The sequence below is a fragment of the Hemicordylus capensis genome, chromosome 17 (assembly GCF_027244095.1).
Source record: "Hemicordylus capensis ecotype Gifberg chromosome 17, rHemCap1.1.pri, whole genome shotgun sequence".
NCBI classification, from domain to species: Eukaryota; Metazoa; Chordata; class Lepidosauria; order Squamata; family Cordylidae; genus Hemicordylus; species Hemicordylus capensis.
The window spans coordinates 11,767,199-11,785,894 of NC_069673.1; the positions used below are offsets into that span (position 1 = coordinate 11,767,199).

Below are 18,696 nucleotides of genomic sequence, written 5' to 3' on the forward strand. Positions count from 1 at the left end.
TGGTGTCAGCAAAAACATTCAGATATTTATTTAAAAAGCAATCAGCATGTGGAGTACACAGTTAACAATCAATGGCGAGACACTTGGACAGGTTAGCATTAGAAGAGGCATTTTCCAAGGGGACTCACTATCCCCTCTGTTGTTTGTAATCACCATGACTCCACTTTCACAAATACTAAACAAAACAGGCTTTGGATGCAAAACATCTAAAACATCAAGTAAAATAAACCATCTGCTGTACATGGACGATCTGAAATTGTATGGGAAGTCCCAGTCAGAAATTGAATCACTGCTAAACACTGTCCGTATATTCAGTAGCAATATAGCAATGGAGTTTGGACTAGACAAGTGTGCTGCATTAATAATGAACAGAGGGAAAATAACAAAAAAGAAGGAATAGAACTGCCTAATGAAAGCAACATCAAGAACCTGGAAGAGAAAGAACATTACAAATACTTGGGCATTCTCCAGGCTGATAACATTGCACAAGCTGAAGTTAAGAGAAAAATTGGAAGTGAGAGTTAGAGTTAGGAGAGTTAGAAAAATCCTCAAGTCCAAACTCAATGGTGGGAACACCATACAAGCCATAAACGCCTGGGCTATACCTGTTATCAGATACACTGCAGGAATAATAGACTGGACCCAGGCAGAGCTAGAGACGCTAGATTGTAAGACCAGGAAAATCATGACCATCAATCATGCCCTGCACCCCCGCAGTGATGTAGATAGGCTATACCTCCCTTGCAGCTCAGGTGGAAGAGGAATGCTGCAAGTCCATCAAACAGTAGAGGAGGAGAAAAGAGGCCTTGCAGAATATATAAGGGACAGTGAAGAAGATGCACTTCAAATGGTCAAGAACGAGAAACTATTCAACACCAATGAAACAAAGCAGGCCTACAAGAAAGAACAAGTCAAGAACTGAGCAGAAAAATGGATAAATATGCCCCTGCATTGTCAATATTTGCACAATATAAGTGGAAAATCAGACATCATCAAGACCTGGCAATGGCTTAAGAATGGCAACTTGAAGAAAGAAACAGAGGGTTTAATACTGGCTGCACAAGAACAGGCACTAAGAACAAATGCAATAAGAGCCAAAGTTGAAAAATCAACCACAAACAGCAAGTGCCGCCTTTGTAAAGAAGCAGATGAAACCGTGGACCACCTAATCAGCTGTTGTAAAAAGATCGCACAGACTGACTACAAACAAAGGCATGACAAGGTAGCAGGGATGATACACTGGAACATGTGCCAATTACCACTGGGATTATTTTGGTCTTTTTCTGCCACAGCCTTTCAACTTCCATTTGTAGATCTTCATATTTTGTGATTTTTTTCTATTTCTTTTTCTTCTATTCTGCCTGGTATTGCTATGTCAATTATTTTAGACTACAGTTATATCTGGTGTATTGTGTGGCAGATGTTTGTCTCTTTGTAGTCGGAAGTCCCCTAATATTTTTGCATCTTCATTTTCGACAACTTTTTCAATTTGATGGTCCCACCAATGTTTGGCTACAGGTAGCTTGTATTTTTTGCAGATGTTCCAGTGTATCATCCCTGACAACATCATCATCATCATCATCATCATCATCATCATCATTACATTTATATCCCACTCTTCCTCCAAGGAGCCCAGAGCAGTGTGTACTACGTACTTGAGTTTCTCTTTCACAACAACCCTGTGAAGTAGGTTAGGCTGAGAGAGAAGTGACTGGCCCAGAGTCACCCAGCAAGTCTCATGGCTGAATGGGGATTTGAACTTGGGTCTCCCCGGTCCTAGTCCAGCACTCTAACCACTACACCACACTGGCTCTCACAAAGCATACAAGTAAATAGAATACACGCCCGACTAAACATTAAAACCACAACTTAAAATTCAGAATCCCCTCTACAAGCAACAGCATTTTACGTCAAGAACTGCCCTCGCACGTTAATCGCTATGGGTAGAAAATGAGGCGCCTCCGCTGCTATATATTCCTCTTGACTGCACAACAAATAAAATACGGTGTTATTGGCAGGCATCCTCATAAAGTTCTTAAGGATGTGCCCTGGATGTAATTGCCATTCAGTTTTATATAGCGGGCATTGCATTAATAATCTAAACCAGGTCTTCTACGGAGTCATTCTCGAAGGTCTTTGAGACTCAAATCATTTAAGTGGGGCGGTGTGTGTGTGTGTGTGGCCTTGCCCCCACATAAATGATCTTCCTCCTCCCCCCCTCTTTTTGACCCCCTATCTTGCTTCTTCTCACTGTTGTTGTAACTGCGCCCCCCCACCTCACACACACACACACACACACACAATTTTCAGCACGAAGATGGTCCAAGGGGAAAGACCTAACCCTCTCCCTCCCTGCAGGTAAACACAAGCCACGCGGCTTTAACTCATACATGGTTTCTTTTTATTCTGATTGTGTCAAGAGAGGAATACGGCAGCAGACATGGCGATCGTAAGCCTCTGCCGGAAGTAGGGGACCTTTCCGGGGTAACTCAGAGCTGTGCTGACCTTCCCTCTCTGCTCTCTTTTCTGTGACCTCCTAGCTGTACGTCTCCTCAGAGAGCCGCTTCAACACCTTGGCGGAGCTGGTCCATCACCACTCGACAGTCGCGGATGGGCTGATCACCACTCTCCACTACCCAGCCCCCAAGCGGAACAAGCCCACCATCTATGGGGTCTCCCCAAACTACGACAAGTGGGAGATCGAGCGGACGGACATTACCATGAAGCACAAGTTGGGAGGGGGACAGTACGGAGAGGTGTACGAAGGCGTCTGGAAGAAGTATAACCTGACAGTGGCTGTAAAGACCTTAAAGGTAGGTGCCAAATTGTGGCTCTTTGTGCGCTTCCGGGGTCAAGGTGGGGGAGGGTGTTTCTGCAGCTCTTTTGTAAAGCATCAAGTTTTGGTAGCCCGCAAAAGCCCAGCAGCTCAAGTTAATCCAAGGACGTCACTTTTCTTACACGCAGTTTCTAAGATAGGATAGGGAACCTTTGACCCTCTGTCTGTGGTGGAACTACAACCCCCAACATCCACAGCCACAATTTATTGTGGTTGGGGATGATGGGAGTTGTAGTCCCGCCACAGCTGGAGTGCCAGAGGTGCCCTACCCCTGTTCTAGGATCTCTGGCTGGGAAAGGTCTTTGCGAAGGACTGGAGGAAATGACTGGAGGAAATCAGTCTTCATCAGCGATAAAAGGCACCTAAGATCAGCAAAGAATGAGTTCTGGGCTTTAGAGGGATGGATTTATCCATCAATCAATTTAGCTTTAATTAATCTCCAGCTCAGTACATTTATTGCGGTCAACAGACCAGGAAAAAAAAATATTTTTTTTAAAAAAGGCAAACATACATGGCTGCCACACAGAACATGGCCGGAGAAAACCAACAATGCCAGAGGCTTCCTTATGAAAGGAATCCACAAGAAATGGACAGCAATGGACAGGAATTTAGCAATTGGTTATTGTCCCTCTTTGTCTTCCAGGATAGCATTCCCTCCTTTGAATGTGTGGGGCTGGAGGGGTGAGGTATACAAATATACAAAACTGGGAAGTAATTATTCTGCTCCTCCCCCATCTCTAAATAGAAAGGATTGCCCACCTCCTCTTCCTTAGCAATAGCCATTTTCAGATCTTCAAGGACCCAGTTTCACACCACGCTCCAAGAGCCCATGTGCACTGCAGTGGATTCTGGTATCTCTTGTCGAGTGTGCTCTATTCATGTGGGGCACTGGCCTTCCAAACTGCCCTCCCCCACATAAACACCCCACAGCTTTGCATTGCTGGCGAAGATCGGCAGTGAGCGGCAAGATCTCTCTCAGGGAAGCTTGTCTGCCCTTACCGGCCTTCTCCTGGAGGAACCCACGAGATGTGGAGCGAGTGAATGTCCCGGCCACTGGAGCATCTTCTCTCGTTTCCTTCAGCATGTGCAGCTCCCACATGCAGGGAGGAAACACACACGCCAATATTTCCTGCTTCCCCTTTCACTCCCCCATCCACCGGACTGGAACTTTAAAGCAAAAGTGTCAGACAATGCAGTGTATCATGGTCGTGTAGCTTGAACTGATTATTTTTAAAAGGCCTCCTTTGTTTCACTTTCGCTTTCACTTTCACTTTTTATCACTTATTCTTCTACCCCAGAACAAGAAGCAGCCACCAGGTAGGAGGGAGGAGACCCCTCCAGCCTCCCAGGAGCCAGGCCGACCCCTTCGCTTCCTTCCTAGCCAGGCACTGGACAGGATGAGACCATGTGTGCTGTGGGGTGCAGGGTCATCTATGCTGCAGATCACAGCTGCCCTGATACCCAGTCTTTCCTGTCATACAGTTTTAGACAGGAGGAGAAAACGAGCTAGGAGGCTTTACAGACAGGGCAGTTACACCAAAATCTCCTCCAGAAAATAGTGTGTGTGTTCACACCCCAGCCAAACTTACCCCAAAGTCCCTTCGAGATCCTTGGACCCACTCCACACACAAGTGGGGCCTTTGTCTTGCGAATTCTAGCTTGGTGTATTTCAAGGTTTTAAAAATGCTGGTTTTCAGCTACTTTTTCTGAAAACGCCGGAGCAATTAGGGAGAGGCACTGACGGGATACTGCCTTTGAAATGCAGATATAGCTCTTTAGTAATCTGCTTGACTATCAAGCAAGAGGTTGCCAGTTTGAATCCCTGCTGGTACTTATGTCGGGCAGCAGCGATATAGGAAGAGGCTGAAAGGCATCATCTCACAAATAGGGAGAGGCACTGATGTAGAATCATGAGCATGATAAGAGGGAAACCCTTTTTATGAATGCAGATATAGGCTTTAGGAATATGCCCCCCTCCCCACAATTAACTAGAAGGAAAACATGGAGGCATGCGGTGTGAACCTGTGCACACACACAAACCCCAAGAGCAGAGGGGAGGGGCTGCTTCCCTCCATGCCACGAGTGTGATTCGAAGTGGCTTTGCTCGACATTCACTCCGCAGCATGAAGCCAGTTGTGAATAACTCCCTGGAGAGTAGAATGAAAGTTTTGGCCTAATCCAGAGAGACAGTTTTTTCTAGGAGGAATCGGGCCCGTTTTCTGAATAAGTTTGAAAATGTCAAGCAAGCTTCATTTAATAAGGTCAATCAGCTACCAACGTTAATTACCTCTATACATATTTAATGTGTAGCAAAATCCTTGCTCCTCTAATAACATGCTTTGCCACCACTTTGCTCCCCCAAACTAGTTGTTCTAAAGTCACCCCTGCCCACATGTCCAAACTGATTAGAAAGATTAGATTAGATGAGATGAGATGAGATGAGATGAGATGTGAGGAACCCAGAGAACGGTGTATGTGGTTATATTTATTCGCTTTTTCTATATTTTTAAGTGTTTTTATGTTTTCTAAAGTGATTTGGAAGTAGCATTATACAATGTGCTGTTGGTGCAAGTTGGAGGGAATTTGAAAGTTATCAATATTGCTCCACCTGTTGAGTTGCCTTCTAAACGACATCTGAACCCTTTTCGTCATATTTGTATCCTAAAACAAAGGACTTGCTTTTTTCCCCTTTCCCATGGAAGTGGGAAAGTGATTCAGCTGCATTTGTCTTTTGAGGAATGGTGACGGTGAGCAGCAGCCACATCAGCACCAGAGGTCTATGTTTTAGAAAGTTTCAAATGATCTGTCGGCGAAACATGCGGAGTGTCTTTTTCAAGCATTAACTGTGTTTTCTGCGGCAGGGGAAAGAGAGGATATTGTGCATTCCGTACTTTGCAGAGTGCGTTCGTACTCCCTTTCTTTCCCGTATTGTCTGTGGAACTGACATTCCACAGTATTGATGGATGATCATGCAGTTGCCCAAAGAACTTGAATCTGAGTGTTGTGTGGTACCCAGAGGGCCGTTCCTCTTCCTTAGATGCTGCTGCTGTTTTCACACTTGATTTTTGCCCTGGAAAAGCAGCACTTCCGAGGTTCCTTCTCTGGGTTTTTTTTTTAACATATGAAGAGAGTGACACCTAGTGTTAACCATGCTGATTATAACGCATGGCAAGGGAAGAGAAACGTTCCATATCCTGAGATGACAGAGTTGGTATATCCTAATCATAGAACTGTAAAAGTTGGAAGGGCCTTGGATGAACATGATGCCCTCGGTGTCTGAATGTGGATGGCAAGCGGCTGTTCTGATGTAATTCCCGCTGGGTTGCGTGTTGCATTAACACGCTCTGGTGCTTCTGGTAGTCGGAGCATGTTGCGTAGCCTTGTTATATCTTTAACTCTTAGCTTGATATAACCCCTTTGTAGACAGATACGTGTACCGTCTTCTCAGACCCAATCAGTACCTCTGGGGAAACTGCTCTGAAAGCTGATGCCATTGTGAATGTATGCACTGTTCCCTCTAATAGGGATTCCGATTATTATTATTATTATTATTATTATTATTATTATTATTATTATCATTATCATTAATGATTAATAATAATAATAATGGCGGTTTTTAGAAGAAGAAAAGTGCAACCAGACACAAAGCATGCTGTCCCCAAAATAAATAAATAAATAAATAAATAAATAAATAAATAAATAAATAAATAAATAAATATGCCGTTCTAAAAGAATGTTTGCACGGTTCAAAAATCCGAGTCGTGCCGGAGTTGTATTGCGTTAGACAGTGTAAAAAGCAACAGGTAACGACAAGAAAAATAGTCCAGGGGTCTCCTCTGGAACCCAGACTTTCTCAATCCGCTGCCAAAGCGGCCTCCCACAGACGGCACGGCTGCTCCCCGCGGAGCCTTCACCCGTCGATAGATCACACTCTCCTGCGTGTGGTCGCAGTCCCGGTTCTGAGAGTTTCCTCCCACTCTGTGCTGGCTTCTAAATGCCACGGAATGTGACTCCAGGTAACCCAGTATGTGTGCACAGGCAAAAGGAAATGCGCAGGTGTGGTCTGGAGAAGAGCAGGCTCTGTGCACAAATCACACTCCCGTGCCGTTGTGGCTGTTCTGAACGTTCCTTAAGAGGATCCTTAAAAGAGGCGTCGCCCAGAGCTCCACAGAGGAAGGGAGGGAGGCAAAAGTTAATAATAATAATAATAATAATAATAATAATAATTATTATTATTATTATTATTATTATTATTATTATTATTATTATTCAATTTCTATAGCACCCTTCCAAAAATGGCTCAGGGCGGTTTACAAAGAGAAATAACAAATAAGATGGCTCCCTGTCCCCAAAGGGCTCACAATCTAAAAAGAAACACAAGATAGACCCCAGCAACCGTCCCTGGAGGGATGCTGTGCTGGGGGTGGAGAGGGCCAGTTACTCTCCCCCTGCTAAATAAAGAGAATCACCACGTTAAAAAGGTGCCTCTTTGCCCAGTTAGCAGGGGTATAACAATAATAAAGTTATAACAATAATACAGTTTAACTTTATTTTTGCCTGTCCCTTAGGTCGGCCCCTTTCTCTCTTTCCCCCTTCCCTTCCATCTTTGAGAAGTAGCTCTCACACTAGCGGTGGGCAACCCTTCTGAGGTGGAAGTGCGGTTCTCTTCCTGAACAGCCAGGGAAGCCGCCGCTTGTCCGGGTCAAGTGCAGCATGGGGACGGGGGGAAATACCCGTGACTTTGTATCTTTGGGGTTCACATTTTCAGAAGGATCTTCCCCCCCACACACACACCACCCCTCACATCCCTTTGGACACTGCAGTACGCATTCTATCGTAAAATCTCCATGCTTTTTGTGAGTCAGAAGCAGGTACTTTGACACGCTCCGCCGCGGATTCCAAAACGCCAGATAAATACTTAATGAGCGATGACTGGAAGCGAGAGCTAAAATAACGCCGAGAGCAGCTCCCGCTCTGTGGGGGGAGGCGCTGGAACACTCTGAGAAACTCCGAAAAGGCGCAAGGCTGAAATTATGCATGCCAAAAACACACTGGAGAACAGCCTCCTAATCCACCTTTCCTAAATCCATCAATCTAGTCTTTGATGGGCAGGATTATCACTCTCTCTTCAAAGGTGCATGGATTTTTGCTTTTCTTTTCTTTCTTTCTTTCTGGCATCTATATTTAGACACCAGCAGAGGGAGACAAGCCCTCAGTGGTCTCTTTGGGGAACTCTCCAGAGCTGTAATTTGTCTTGAAGAAAAGAGTTTCCAAAGCACTTTGGACATCCCTTGCCTCCAACTCTCCCTCTCCCTCCAGCAAAAAGATCAACGCCGCCGTGAAATGACAACAGGAGGAAGGCTGCCTCGGTAGTTCTTACGGACTTTGCTCTTGACGAATTATTTTTACTGCAGACTATTTATTATCTTGTTTCAAAGTGGCTGGAAGCAGCTCATAGCTGCCTTGACAAAGTAGTTTCTACAGAGAGGAAAATGAGGGCCCGGCGTGCCCCTTTCGGCGCTTCGGGAGCGTTTAGCTCGGCGGTGCCATTAAGTAAGACTTCAATTAGCGCATGGCATTTGCTGAGAGTGGGATCAAGAGCACAGAGAGTGTATTTGAATATCTGAAGGGCCCGGAACAGAGCTGCATGAAGCCCGCTCAATATTGTCAGAGACAATCCCCAATTAGACCCGGACTTTGCACACTGCCCTTCTTTAACTTTGCAAAGCCCTAACTTCTGAGTTTCTGGATTTGCCTGCAAGCAGAGAGGTGACCAGTTATTTCCAGTCTGTTTGGGAGCTTCAACATTGCTTACCTCTGCTGGGCCCTCTCTCTGCCTCTTCTGTTTCTTGCCCTCTCCAGTTCTTCCTTCCATTCCTCTGAATTCTTCCTTCCATTCCCTTGCCTCTCATCCCGTGGCCTTCCGCCTTCTCTTCTTTTCTTCTTCTTCTAGGGCAGTTCCCCGAATAACGGAATTAGGCATGTTGCTGCTTTTTCAATGACCGTAGGCAAAAGCAAAATTTCAGGTTACTGCTATATACTGTATACCCACTGGCAAGAGAACATTACCTACTCTAGCTGTATTTTTCTAACGCCCTTAAATACTATATTTTATTTATTTATTTAATCATATTTTTATACTGCCTGATATGTACATCTCTAGGCAGTGTACAAAATTTAAAATATTGAAAAGTCAACACAGTAAAATACACGAGGCACAATAAAAGCAATAGTGTACAACCGTTATTAAAACAAATTATTAAATTTTTTAAAATTCTATTTAAAACCTTGCGAGAACAGGAGAGTCTTGAGGGTCTTTGTGAAAACAAACAGAGAAGGAGATGCTCTTATTTTAGCAGGGAGCATATTCCAAAGCCACAGAGAAAGCTCGCTCCTGAGTCCCCACCAAACGAGCTGGTGGCAACCGTAATTATAGTCAAGGTCAAGATATAGTCCAGGTCAACGTTCTAAATACGTTGATAATGAATCCAAAAATGCTGATTCCGCTACTGACATATTTTGCACATTAAAGACACTATCTTGAATATTTGTTTTGTAAAAATACATAGTAAGAGATGTTCTCTTGCCACTGGGTATATATAATATCAACTGGAACATTTGCTTATGGCTAGCAGCTGAAAAAGCAGTAACATGCCTGATTCCGTTACCCTTGGACCCACCCTCTACACTAGGAGCTGAGCAACGCAGCCAGCGCTAACAAGGGACATCTCTGGCTGTCTCATTCTCTCTCTGTCACATCGAGGGACCCTGGCCCAACAATTCAAAAGGCTCCATCACTGCAAAATACCTGACTTGCTTTTAACATTTTTCCTCTGCCCTTTCACCACCATTGGCCTACGAGGCAGTTTATAATCAGGCTGAAAACACAAGTCCTTAAAAAAACACAAAAATCTTTGTGTAAATCACAGCAGATGGTCCCTGGAGCCTTTGGTGGTGCTTTTGTTCTCTGCTGCCGGTGGCAAATAAAGCTCCTTCCAGCCACTTATGGTTGTGTCCAAGAGCTGTTCCATTTCAAGGGGTTTCCGTTGCCTGCATCAAAGGAGCGATGCCCCCCTCTACTTCTCTGCCTCCCTCCCACCATGCCTCCTGCCCATCCAGCCCAAACCTCTGCCCCATTTCCTCAGCGGAGAGGCCCATGATGTGATTAAATCTAGCAGCCTGAACTACCTCGGTATCCCTTGGAGGTTCGGGTCAAGACACCCTTCTGGGCAGCTTCCAGAAATCCTGTTCTATGGCTGATCCTCCTGAGACCTCTTTCAAGTCCTGGTCTTGCTGGAATCTGAAGATAAGCTGGTCCGGAACCTTTTCATGCCCAGTAGATTCACAAACAAATTATTGTTACTGTCAGACTCCCGTGTCGTTTCGTGCTGTTTCAGTCCTCTCGGGGAGGGGGACCGGGGCGAGGAGGCATCGCAGAGCAAAGACGAAGAGTTTTTTTTGGTGGAGCTGGTTCAGAAACAAAATTGTTCTGGCAGGAAGCCTGGACTGCAGGGGAAACAATTTTATCTGGTGGATACTGTTGGAGACCTCGATTCAAATTCCTGCCCAAATGTGGACTCCCTGTAGCTAACCTTGGGCAAGTTACTTGTATGCCCACCTTTGCTTTCCCTCCGTAAAAGGGAAAAAGGTGAGCCATTGGCAGACAAGGCTGATGTTCCCAGAGTTGCAAAGGAGACTCTTGAGGACTAGAACCTTTGTGAAAGCTCAGGTTCTCATGGGTCTGCCCAAACCACTGGATTCTTGGCTGTGTGATTATAGTTAGGCATCTTTCTCTCGCCCTTCTGGTTATCCGTCAAATGTCATGTGAGCATGTGGGGCTATTTTTTTTATTCGCCCAGTTCCCATTGCCAGAAGCTGTTATGAGGGCTGCAAAGCTGGTGAACAGCTGCCAGTCAAACTAATTGGAAGCAAACATGAAACAGGGCGGATTTGGTCAAACGGAGCATGGACCACAACGGCAAAATGGAGCTCCAACGTAGTCCTGTAGCAACAGCGGCATCTCCAAGGCAGCTGGTAACCCAGATGGCATCATTCCTCCCTATAATTAGCACAGGTACACAATCCCCTGGGAAGTTCTCCTGCACAAGTCCTACCGAAATGAACGGTGGCGGTGCGGCTTGGGCCACATCTTCCTTTCTCCCACTCCGGCAATTGAAATCTGAGGCTGCTTCACCTCGTTCTGTGTTTTTTCAGCCTTGCCCGCAGCAGTCAATTCCTTCCGCCGCTGTCTGTGTTATCCCATCTATGTAAAAAAACAAAACAAACAGAGCAAAACTCTGGTACAGAATAGCAACATTGTCTTTAATGGCACAGCCTTTTCCTGGCCCACTTCAGATGACCTCCTGGCCACCCAGCACATGTTTATCTTGGACTCGGCACCCTGCTGAGCAAGAACTCTTTACCTTCCCCTTCCCAAAGCGTGCTCCGCAGAGACCGCTTTCAACTCCTCACGTCATCACTTGGCAGTTTTAGCTGCAGAAGCAGGAGAGGCAGAAGGCGGCCACTTTTCACCCAAGGACTTCTCTCCGTGGACTGAATTGCACCAACCATCTCAGGCGGACCTTTTCAAACTCTTCGAGCTAGAGGCAGGATGCCACGAAACGCCAGTTACTGCCGCAGTAGCAGGGAAGCTGGTCTGGTGGTACGGTAGCAAGCATGACCTGTCCCCCTAGCTAAGCAGGGTCTGCCCTGGTTGCATCTGAATGGGAGACTTGAGGTGTGAGCACTGGAAGAGGTTCCCCTCAGGGGATGGAGCAGCTCTGGGAAGAGCAGAAGGTTCCAGATTCCCTCCCTGGCAGCATCTCCAGGATAGGGCTGAGAGAGACTCCTGCCTGCAACCTCGGAGAAGCTGCTGCCAGTCTGTGAAGACAATACTGGGCTACCTGACTCAGTATATGGCAGCTACCTCAAATCAGCTACCTTCAAATCCCCATTCAGCCATGAGACTTGCTGGGTGACTCTGGGCCGGTCACTTCTCTCTCAGCCTAACCTACTTCACAGGGTTGTTGTGAGGAGGAACTTAAGTATGTAGTACACCGCTCTGGGCTCCTTGGAGGAGGAGCGGGAGAGAAAATGTAATAAATAAATAAATAAGTAGAAGGCAGCTTCCTATGTTCCTATGCACTATGCTCTGCGACTGTTCTGCTTATGAAGTTGTTGGAACAACCGTGGTCCCTCATAGATGGAATATCTCCGTGGCGTGATACTTGAGAAAGAACCAGCAATTGGCAGCACTCTAGTCTGACGTTACAAGCAGAGAGGGTGATGCTGGGTTGTGCACACCATCCCCCTGGCAATGGTGCCCCTGTGCTGATGCACACGGGAACTTGGCTCCCACCCCTACTCCCCACACTTACACATTGGTCTGAAGGGCCCATGCTGGACATGTGGGGGGCCCCATCATTCTCCTTACAGGAAGAATTTTTCATTATGTACTTGCGGAGAGCAGGAGTGGGGTAGGGCTTCCAAGCACAAGGGGAGAGCTGGTCTGGTGGGAGCAAGCATGACTTGTCCCCTTAGCTAAGCAGGGTCTGCCCTGGTTGCATATGAATGGGAGACTTGATGTGTGAGCACTGGAAGATCTTCCCCTCCAGAGATGGAGCTGCTTCTGGGAAGAGCAGAAGGTTCCAAGTTCCCTCCCTGGCAGCTTCTCCAAGATAGGGCTGAGGGAGACTCCATGCCTGCAACCTGGGAGAAGCCGCTGCCAGTCTGTGAAGACAGTACTGAGCTAGATGGACCAAGGGTCTGACTCAGTATATGGCAGCTCCCTATGTTCCTAGTGCGCCCTCAGGGGGCACTGGGTGCAAGCACAGCACCCCCACTTTCTGTGATTCCTACATCCAAGAGAGAGCGATTGGCTGGTTGCCTGTTGGTGCTGGATGGCTTTAAATTCTAGGAACATAGGAAACTGCCATATACTGAGTCAGACCCTTGGTCTATCTAGCTCAGTATTGTCTTCACAGACTGGCAGCGGCTTCTCCAAGCTTGCAGGCAGGAGTCTCTCTCAGCCCTGTCTTGGAGATGCTGCCAGGGAGGGAACTGGGAACCTTCTGCTCTTCCAAGAGCGGCTCCATCCCCTAAAGGGGCGTATCTTCCAGTGCTCACACATCAAGTTTCCCATTCAGATGCAACCAGGGCAGACCCTGCTTAGCAATGGGGACAAGTCATGCTTGCGACCGCAAGACCAGCTCTCCTCTCCTCTAGCGCTTCCGTCTTATGCTGAAATCTCTCATCCATCTCCCCCACCCCAGCCACATGCCTTGTCCTTGCTGACTCTTTTTTTTTCCCCTTCTCCCCCCCTTCCTCCCCCTGCAGGAGGATACTATGGAGGTGGAAGAATTCTTGAAAGAGGCGGCAGTAATGAAGGAGATCAAGCATCCCAACTTGGTGCAATTACTGGGTAAGTGACAGAAATCCCAGGCAGGGCGGCTTGAACTAAAGCCCCTGTGCAGCGATACAGATGTTGAGAGGCAGATAAGCTGCTTACCATAGCCCGGGCTTCACACTGAGACATTTCCATTCTCTGGCAGGCGCTGGCAATTTATTAAAAGTAGAACATGGCGTTTTCTTTACTGAACTCTCCTTAACTTGTGCTTAACATATGAAAGACCTAAAGCTTAGACATCTTGAACCCATTCCTGGGGACGATCTCCTCCTCCTTCGCCCCCTCTTTACGGCAATGTGGGACGTGCTGCTCATAATGTCAAAACCTGAAGCTCACAAAGGTTCTTTAAGGACATCGGTGTGGTTTTGAATTGAATTGAAAGTTTATTCTGGTCTATGGCCAATAAAATGTGATTTTCTAAAAAGCAGACGTATATATTTTGTTCCATAGGCGTGTGTACGCGGGAACCTCCCTTTTATATCATCACGGAGTTCATGACATACGGCAACCTGTTGGATTACCTTCGGGACTGTAGCAGGCAGGAGGTGAACGCTGTTGTGCTGCTCTACATGGCGACCCAGATCTCCTCAGCCATGGAGTACCTGGAGAAGAAGAACTTCATCCATAGGTAGGGGAGCGGAAAGGGGACCCCACGCCACACACAACACACTTTCCTCTTCACTGTTCCATTAATAGGAACATAGGAAGCTGCCATATACTGAGTCAAACCCTTGGTCTGTCTCACTCAGTATTGTCTACCCAGACTGGCAGCGGCTTCTCCAAGGTTGCAGGCGGGAATCTCTCTCAGCCCTCTCTTGGAGATGCTGCCAGGGAGGGAATTTGGAATCTAGATGCTCTTCCCAGAGCGGCTCCATCCCCTGAGGGGAATCTCTTCCAGTGCTCACACTTCTAGTCTCCCATTCAAATGCATACCAGGGCGGACCCAGCTTAGCTATGGGGACAAGTCATGCTTGCTACCACAAGACCAGCTCTCCTCTCCTATTGCTTGCCTGGGACAAATACAGATTTTTATTAATAACTAGCTAGGCTGGGCACAGAGCATCTGTGTGCTCGGCCCCCCGTTCTTAGCCCTCCCACCACCAACTTCCCCCCCCCCCTGGCCGGCTGCCTGTCCAACTGCTCCCCCGCCTTCTCGCGCCACCTGCTGCTGATTTCCCCCGCCGCCGATTTCTTCACACACACACCCCTGGCCAACCGCTTTCCCCACCCATTCCCTTGCTTTCTGCCACCACCACCGCTTTCCCCAGCACCACTTTCTTCACACACACACACACACACCCTGCCACCGCCTTCTGGCTTTCCCCAGCTCCGCTCTCTCACCCATTCATCCATTTCTGCCCATTCACTCCCCCCCCCCCCCGGCAGCTCGCTCGCGAACTCTCGCGAGAGCTACCACACATGGGATTAGCGGCGGGTCCGTTTAAAAGAAATATGGACAGATATTTTATTTATTTATTTATTTATTTATTTATTTATTTAAATTTTCTCTCCCGCTCTTCCTCCAAGGAGCCCAGAGCGGTGTTCTGCATACTTAGGTTTCTCTCTCACAACAACCTTGTGAAGTAGGTTAGGCGGAGAGAGAAGTGGCTGGCCCAGAGTCACACCCAGCAAGTCTCACGGCTGAATGGGGATTTGAACCCGGGTCTCCCCGGTCCTAGTCTAGCACTCTAACCACTACACCACGCTGGCTCTGTGATAGATGGATGGATGGATGGATGGATGGATGGATGGATGGATGGACAGATGGATGGATGGATGGATGGACAGACTGATAGACTGATAGATGGATGGATGGATGGATGGATGGATGGATGGATGGATGGACGGATGGACAGATGGATGGATAGACAGACTGATAGACTGATAGCTGGATGGATGGATGGATGGATGGATGGATGGACAGACTGAGACTGATAGCTGGATGGATGGATGGATGGATGGATGGATGGATGGATGGATGGATGGATGGATGGATAGACAGACTGATAGCTGGATGGATGGATGGATGGATGGATGGATGGATGGATGGATGGATGGATGGATGGATGGACGGACTGACAGACTGATAGCTGGATGGATGGATGGATGGATGGATGGATGGATGGATGGATGGATGGATGGATGGATGGATGGACAGACTGATAGCTGGATGGATGGATGGATGGATGGATGGATGGATGGATGGATGGATGGATGGATGGACGGATGGATGGATAAACAGACTGATAGACTGATAGATGGATGGATGGATGGATGGATGGATGGATGGATGGATGGATGGATGGATGGACGGATAGACAGACTGATAGCTGGATGGATGGATGGATGGATGGATGGATGGATGGATGGATGGATGGATGGATGGATGGATGGATGGATGGATAGACAGACTGATAGACTGATAGCTGGATGGATGGATGGATGGATGGATGGATGGATGGATGGATGGATGGATGGATGGACGGATAGATAGATAGAGAGATAGATAGATAGATAGATAGATAGATAGATAGATAGATAGATAGATAGATAGATAGATAGATAGAGTGGTCCCTCTACTTACGAAATTAATCCGTTCCAAATGCACATTTGTAAGTCGAAAAATTCGTAAGTCGAAAAGCGGTTTCCCATAGGAATGCATTGGGAACGGATTAATGCGTTCCGGAGCCTAGAAAAAAGACCCAGACCCCCAGTAAGGCTTGCAAACTGCACAGGAACATTTCTTTTCAAGAATAAACAGGCAGTAAACAGGCAGGCAAGTCAAGGAAACCGCATGTAAAATTTGTAAGTCGAGGAAACCCCATCTAAAAATTTGTAAGTCGAGGAAACCCCATCTAAAAATTTGTAAGTCGAAAAAACCGCATCTAAAACCGGATCTAAAACTGCCGTTTGTAACTCGAAAAATACTTATGTCGAGTAGTTTGTAAGTCAAGGGACCACTGTAGATAGATGTGACCTCTGAGTACCCTAGTCTAGGCATTACAGTTGTATTTCTAGGCCCCACAGCCCCATAGTGGCTAGGATTTGTCAGGCCCTGCTGTAAAGCTTTTTAACCCCAGACCTCCTGCCAAAGAGCTTGGGAGAGGGTTAGTTAGAGGACGCCGTTTCCCCATTCCACTCTGCATTTGGGACCTCGGCGGATGCTTGCATGACGTGGGCCCCTCTCCCTGCATTCTGTATGGCCAAGTCCCGAGAAGGGGGAGCCAATATTTACAACCCCTCTGTGATTTTACAATAAGGCTCATGATGAGACTTTCCTTCCTCATCACCCCGGCTCTTTGTGAAATGGATTTCTCCATTCTCCTTTGAGAAGCCGACAAATCGCCCATAATGACACCCTCCCCACAACTGGAGTTCTTTTGCCGCCTTCTCAGCCTTCCGCCTTCCCTCCTCCCCCTCTCGCCTTGTCATCTTGGGCTTTCGTAATTCTCCTCCTGCTATTGTCTGAATTGCTCTCTATTAAGCGGTCTCTGCAAGTCTTGCTGTCTGGAGGATGGTGACCTTTAAGTGCGGGGCAATTATGTTTAGTGCTTTGCATTCTTTGTCTGGGGAAATGGCCTCTGAGCAATGTAATCGCAGAGCCTTGCAGGAGGCTTGATCAGCTACCCGCTACTGTCTCTGTGTGTGTCTCACACATCACGAGATGCTGGGTCTTAAGTTGAGTCGAGGGGTTTCAGAGGAGAGGAGAGCTGGTCTGGTGGTCGCAAGCATGACTTGTCCCCTTAGCTAAGCAGGGTCCGCCCTAGTTGCATATGAATGGAGACTTGATGTGTGAGCACTGGAAGCTGGAGAGCCAGCGTGGTGTAGTGGTCAGAGTGCTGGACTAGGACCGGGGAGACCCGAGTTCAAATCCCCATCCAGCCATGAAACTAGCTGGGTGACTCTGGGCCAGTCGCTTCTCTCTCCGCCTAACCTACTTCACAGGGTTCTTGTGAAAGAGAAACCCAAGTATGTAGTACACCGCTCTGGGCTCCTTGGAGGAAGAGCGGGATATAAATGTAAATAAAATAAAATAAAAATAAATAAATAATAATAAATATTCCCATTAGGGGATGGAGCCACTCTGGGAAGAGCATCTAGGCTCCAAGTTCCCTCCCTGGCAGCATCTCCAGGATAGGGCTGAGAGAGACTCCTGCCTGCAACCTTGGAGAAGCCGCTGCCAGTCTGGGTAGACAATACTGAGCTAGGTGGACCAAGGGTCTGACTCGGTATATGGCAGCTTCCTACTGTCCTACAGAGGTAGCCCATTTGAAAAATTGGGAAATGGGACACATGTGTGTCCAAAACAAAGGACTCCAACCTATACTCTCCGACAGTCAAGGGCGGACATCCTGACTCATGAAGCGCTTGTGGAAAGGCATTGTGCTTGGGCAGAGCTACTTGTGTGAGCCTGGGGCTTGCATTCCAGAATCCAGACTAGTGTTGCGTTACCAAAAGCAGGCGCATGGCTGTGATGGAGCATGGGGGGCGGATATCTTCAGGCCGCTGCCCCCCGAGCATTTCTGTGTAGATTTATTATTATTTATTAGATTTATATCTTGCTCTTTCCAAGAGTCTCCGAGGTGGCTTCCAGCCTTTTTGAAATGAACATCAAAATTACCATTGCATCAGGGCTGCACAACTTTGGCCCTGCAGCTGTTGGACTACAGCTCCCGTCATCCCTGACTACTGGCCACCGTAGCAGGGCGTGATGGGAGTTGTCACCCAACAACCACTGCAGGGCTCAAGTCGTGCACCCCTGACGTTATGTAATATACCGTGTTTCCCCGAAAATAAGACAGTGTCTTATACAGTGGTCCCTCGACTTACGAAGTTAATCCGTTCCGAACGCACGTTCGTAGGTCGAAATTTTCGTAAGTCGAAAAGCGCACCCACGGAGGTCTGGAAACATTCGTAAGTCAAGGAAACCGCATCTAAAAATTCGTAAGTCGAGGAAGCCGCATCTAAACTGGCAACGACTTCCGGTCATTTTTGTCGTTCGTAAGTCGAAAACTTCGGATGTCGAGTAGTTCGTAAGTCGAGGGACCACTGTATTAATTTTAGCCCCCAAAAATGCACTAGGGCAATTAGCGGTACATCAGAAATTACTGCTAGGTCTTACTTTCGGGGTAGGTCTTACTTTCGGGGAAACAGGGTATCCAGATGTTCTCCATGTCACGGCTGTGACCTTTCCTACCCAGCCTTTGAGACGGTGCTTGGGAGTTGCCCTCATGTCTCCTCCACCCCGAAGAGAACGACCATCCCTGGAGATCCTGAAGGTTCCTCCCGAGTTCTTCCGCGTCGCTGAAAGCCTCCGACGGTCACAACGTGGAGGAGGCCTCCCAGCCGGTTCAGGCTGCTCTGCCTCTCGCTTGGCCACCTCTGCAGCATCTTGGAGCTTTCCAGCCGTGTGCCGCTGAGACCTTCGCTCATTTCTTGGGCCCTCTCGGAGGCT

General features: G+C 47.5%; 1 protein-coding gene across 2 annotated transcripts in view; it reads left to right on the forward strand.

Annotated features, from left to right (window-relative positions):
- The window catches only part of ABL1 (ABL proto-oncogene 1, non-receptor tyrosine kinase), a 119,393-nt gene that overhangs the window by 78,073 nt on the left and 22,624 nt on the right, over nt 1-18,696 (forward strand). For both annotated transcript variants that reach the window (XM_053282551.1, XM_053282552.1), the window contains exons 4-6: nt 2,541-2,813; nt 13,172-13,256; nt 13,692-13,869. In XM_053282551.1, coding sequence (XP_053138526.1) covers nt 2,541-2,813; nt 13,172-13,256; nt 13,692-13,869 — 536 coding nt within the window. The remainder of the gene's footprint in view (nt 1-2,540; nt 2,814-13,171; nt 13,257-13,691; nt 13,870-18,696) is intronic.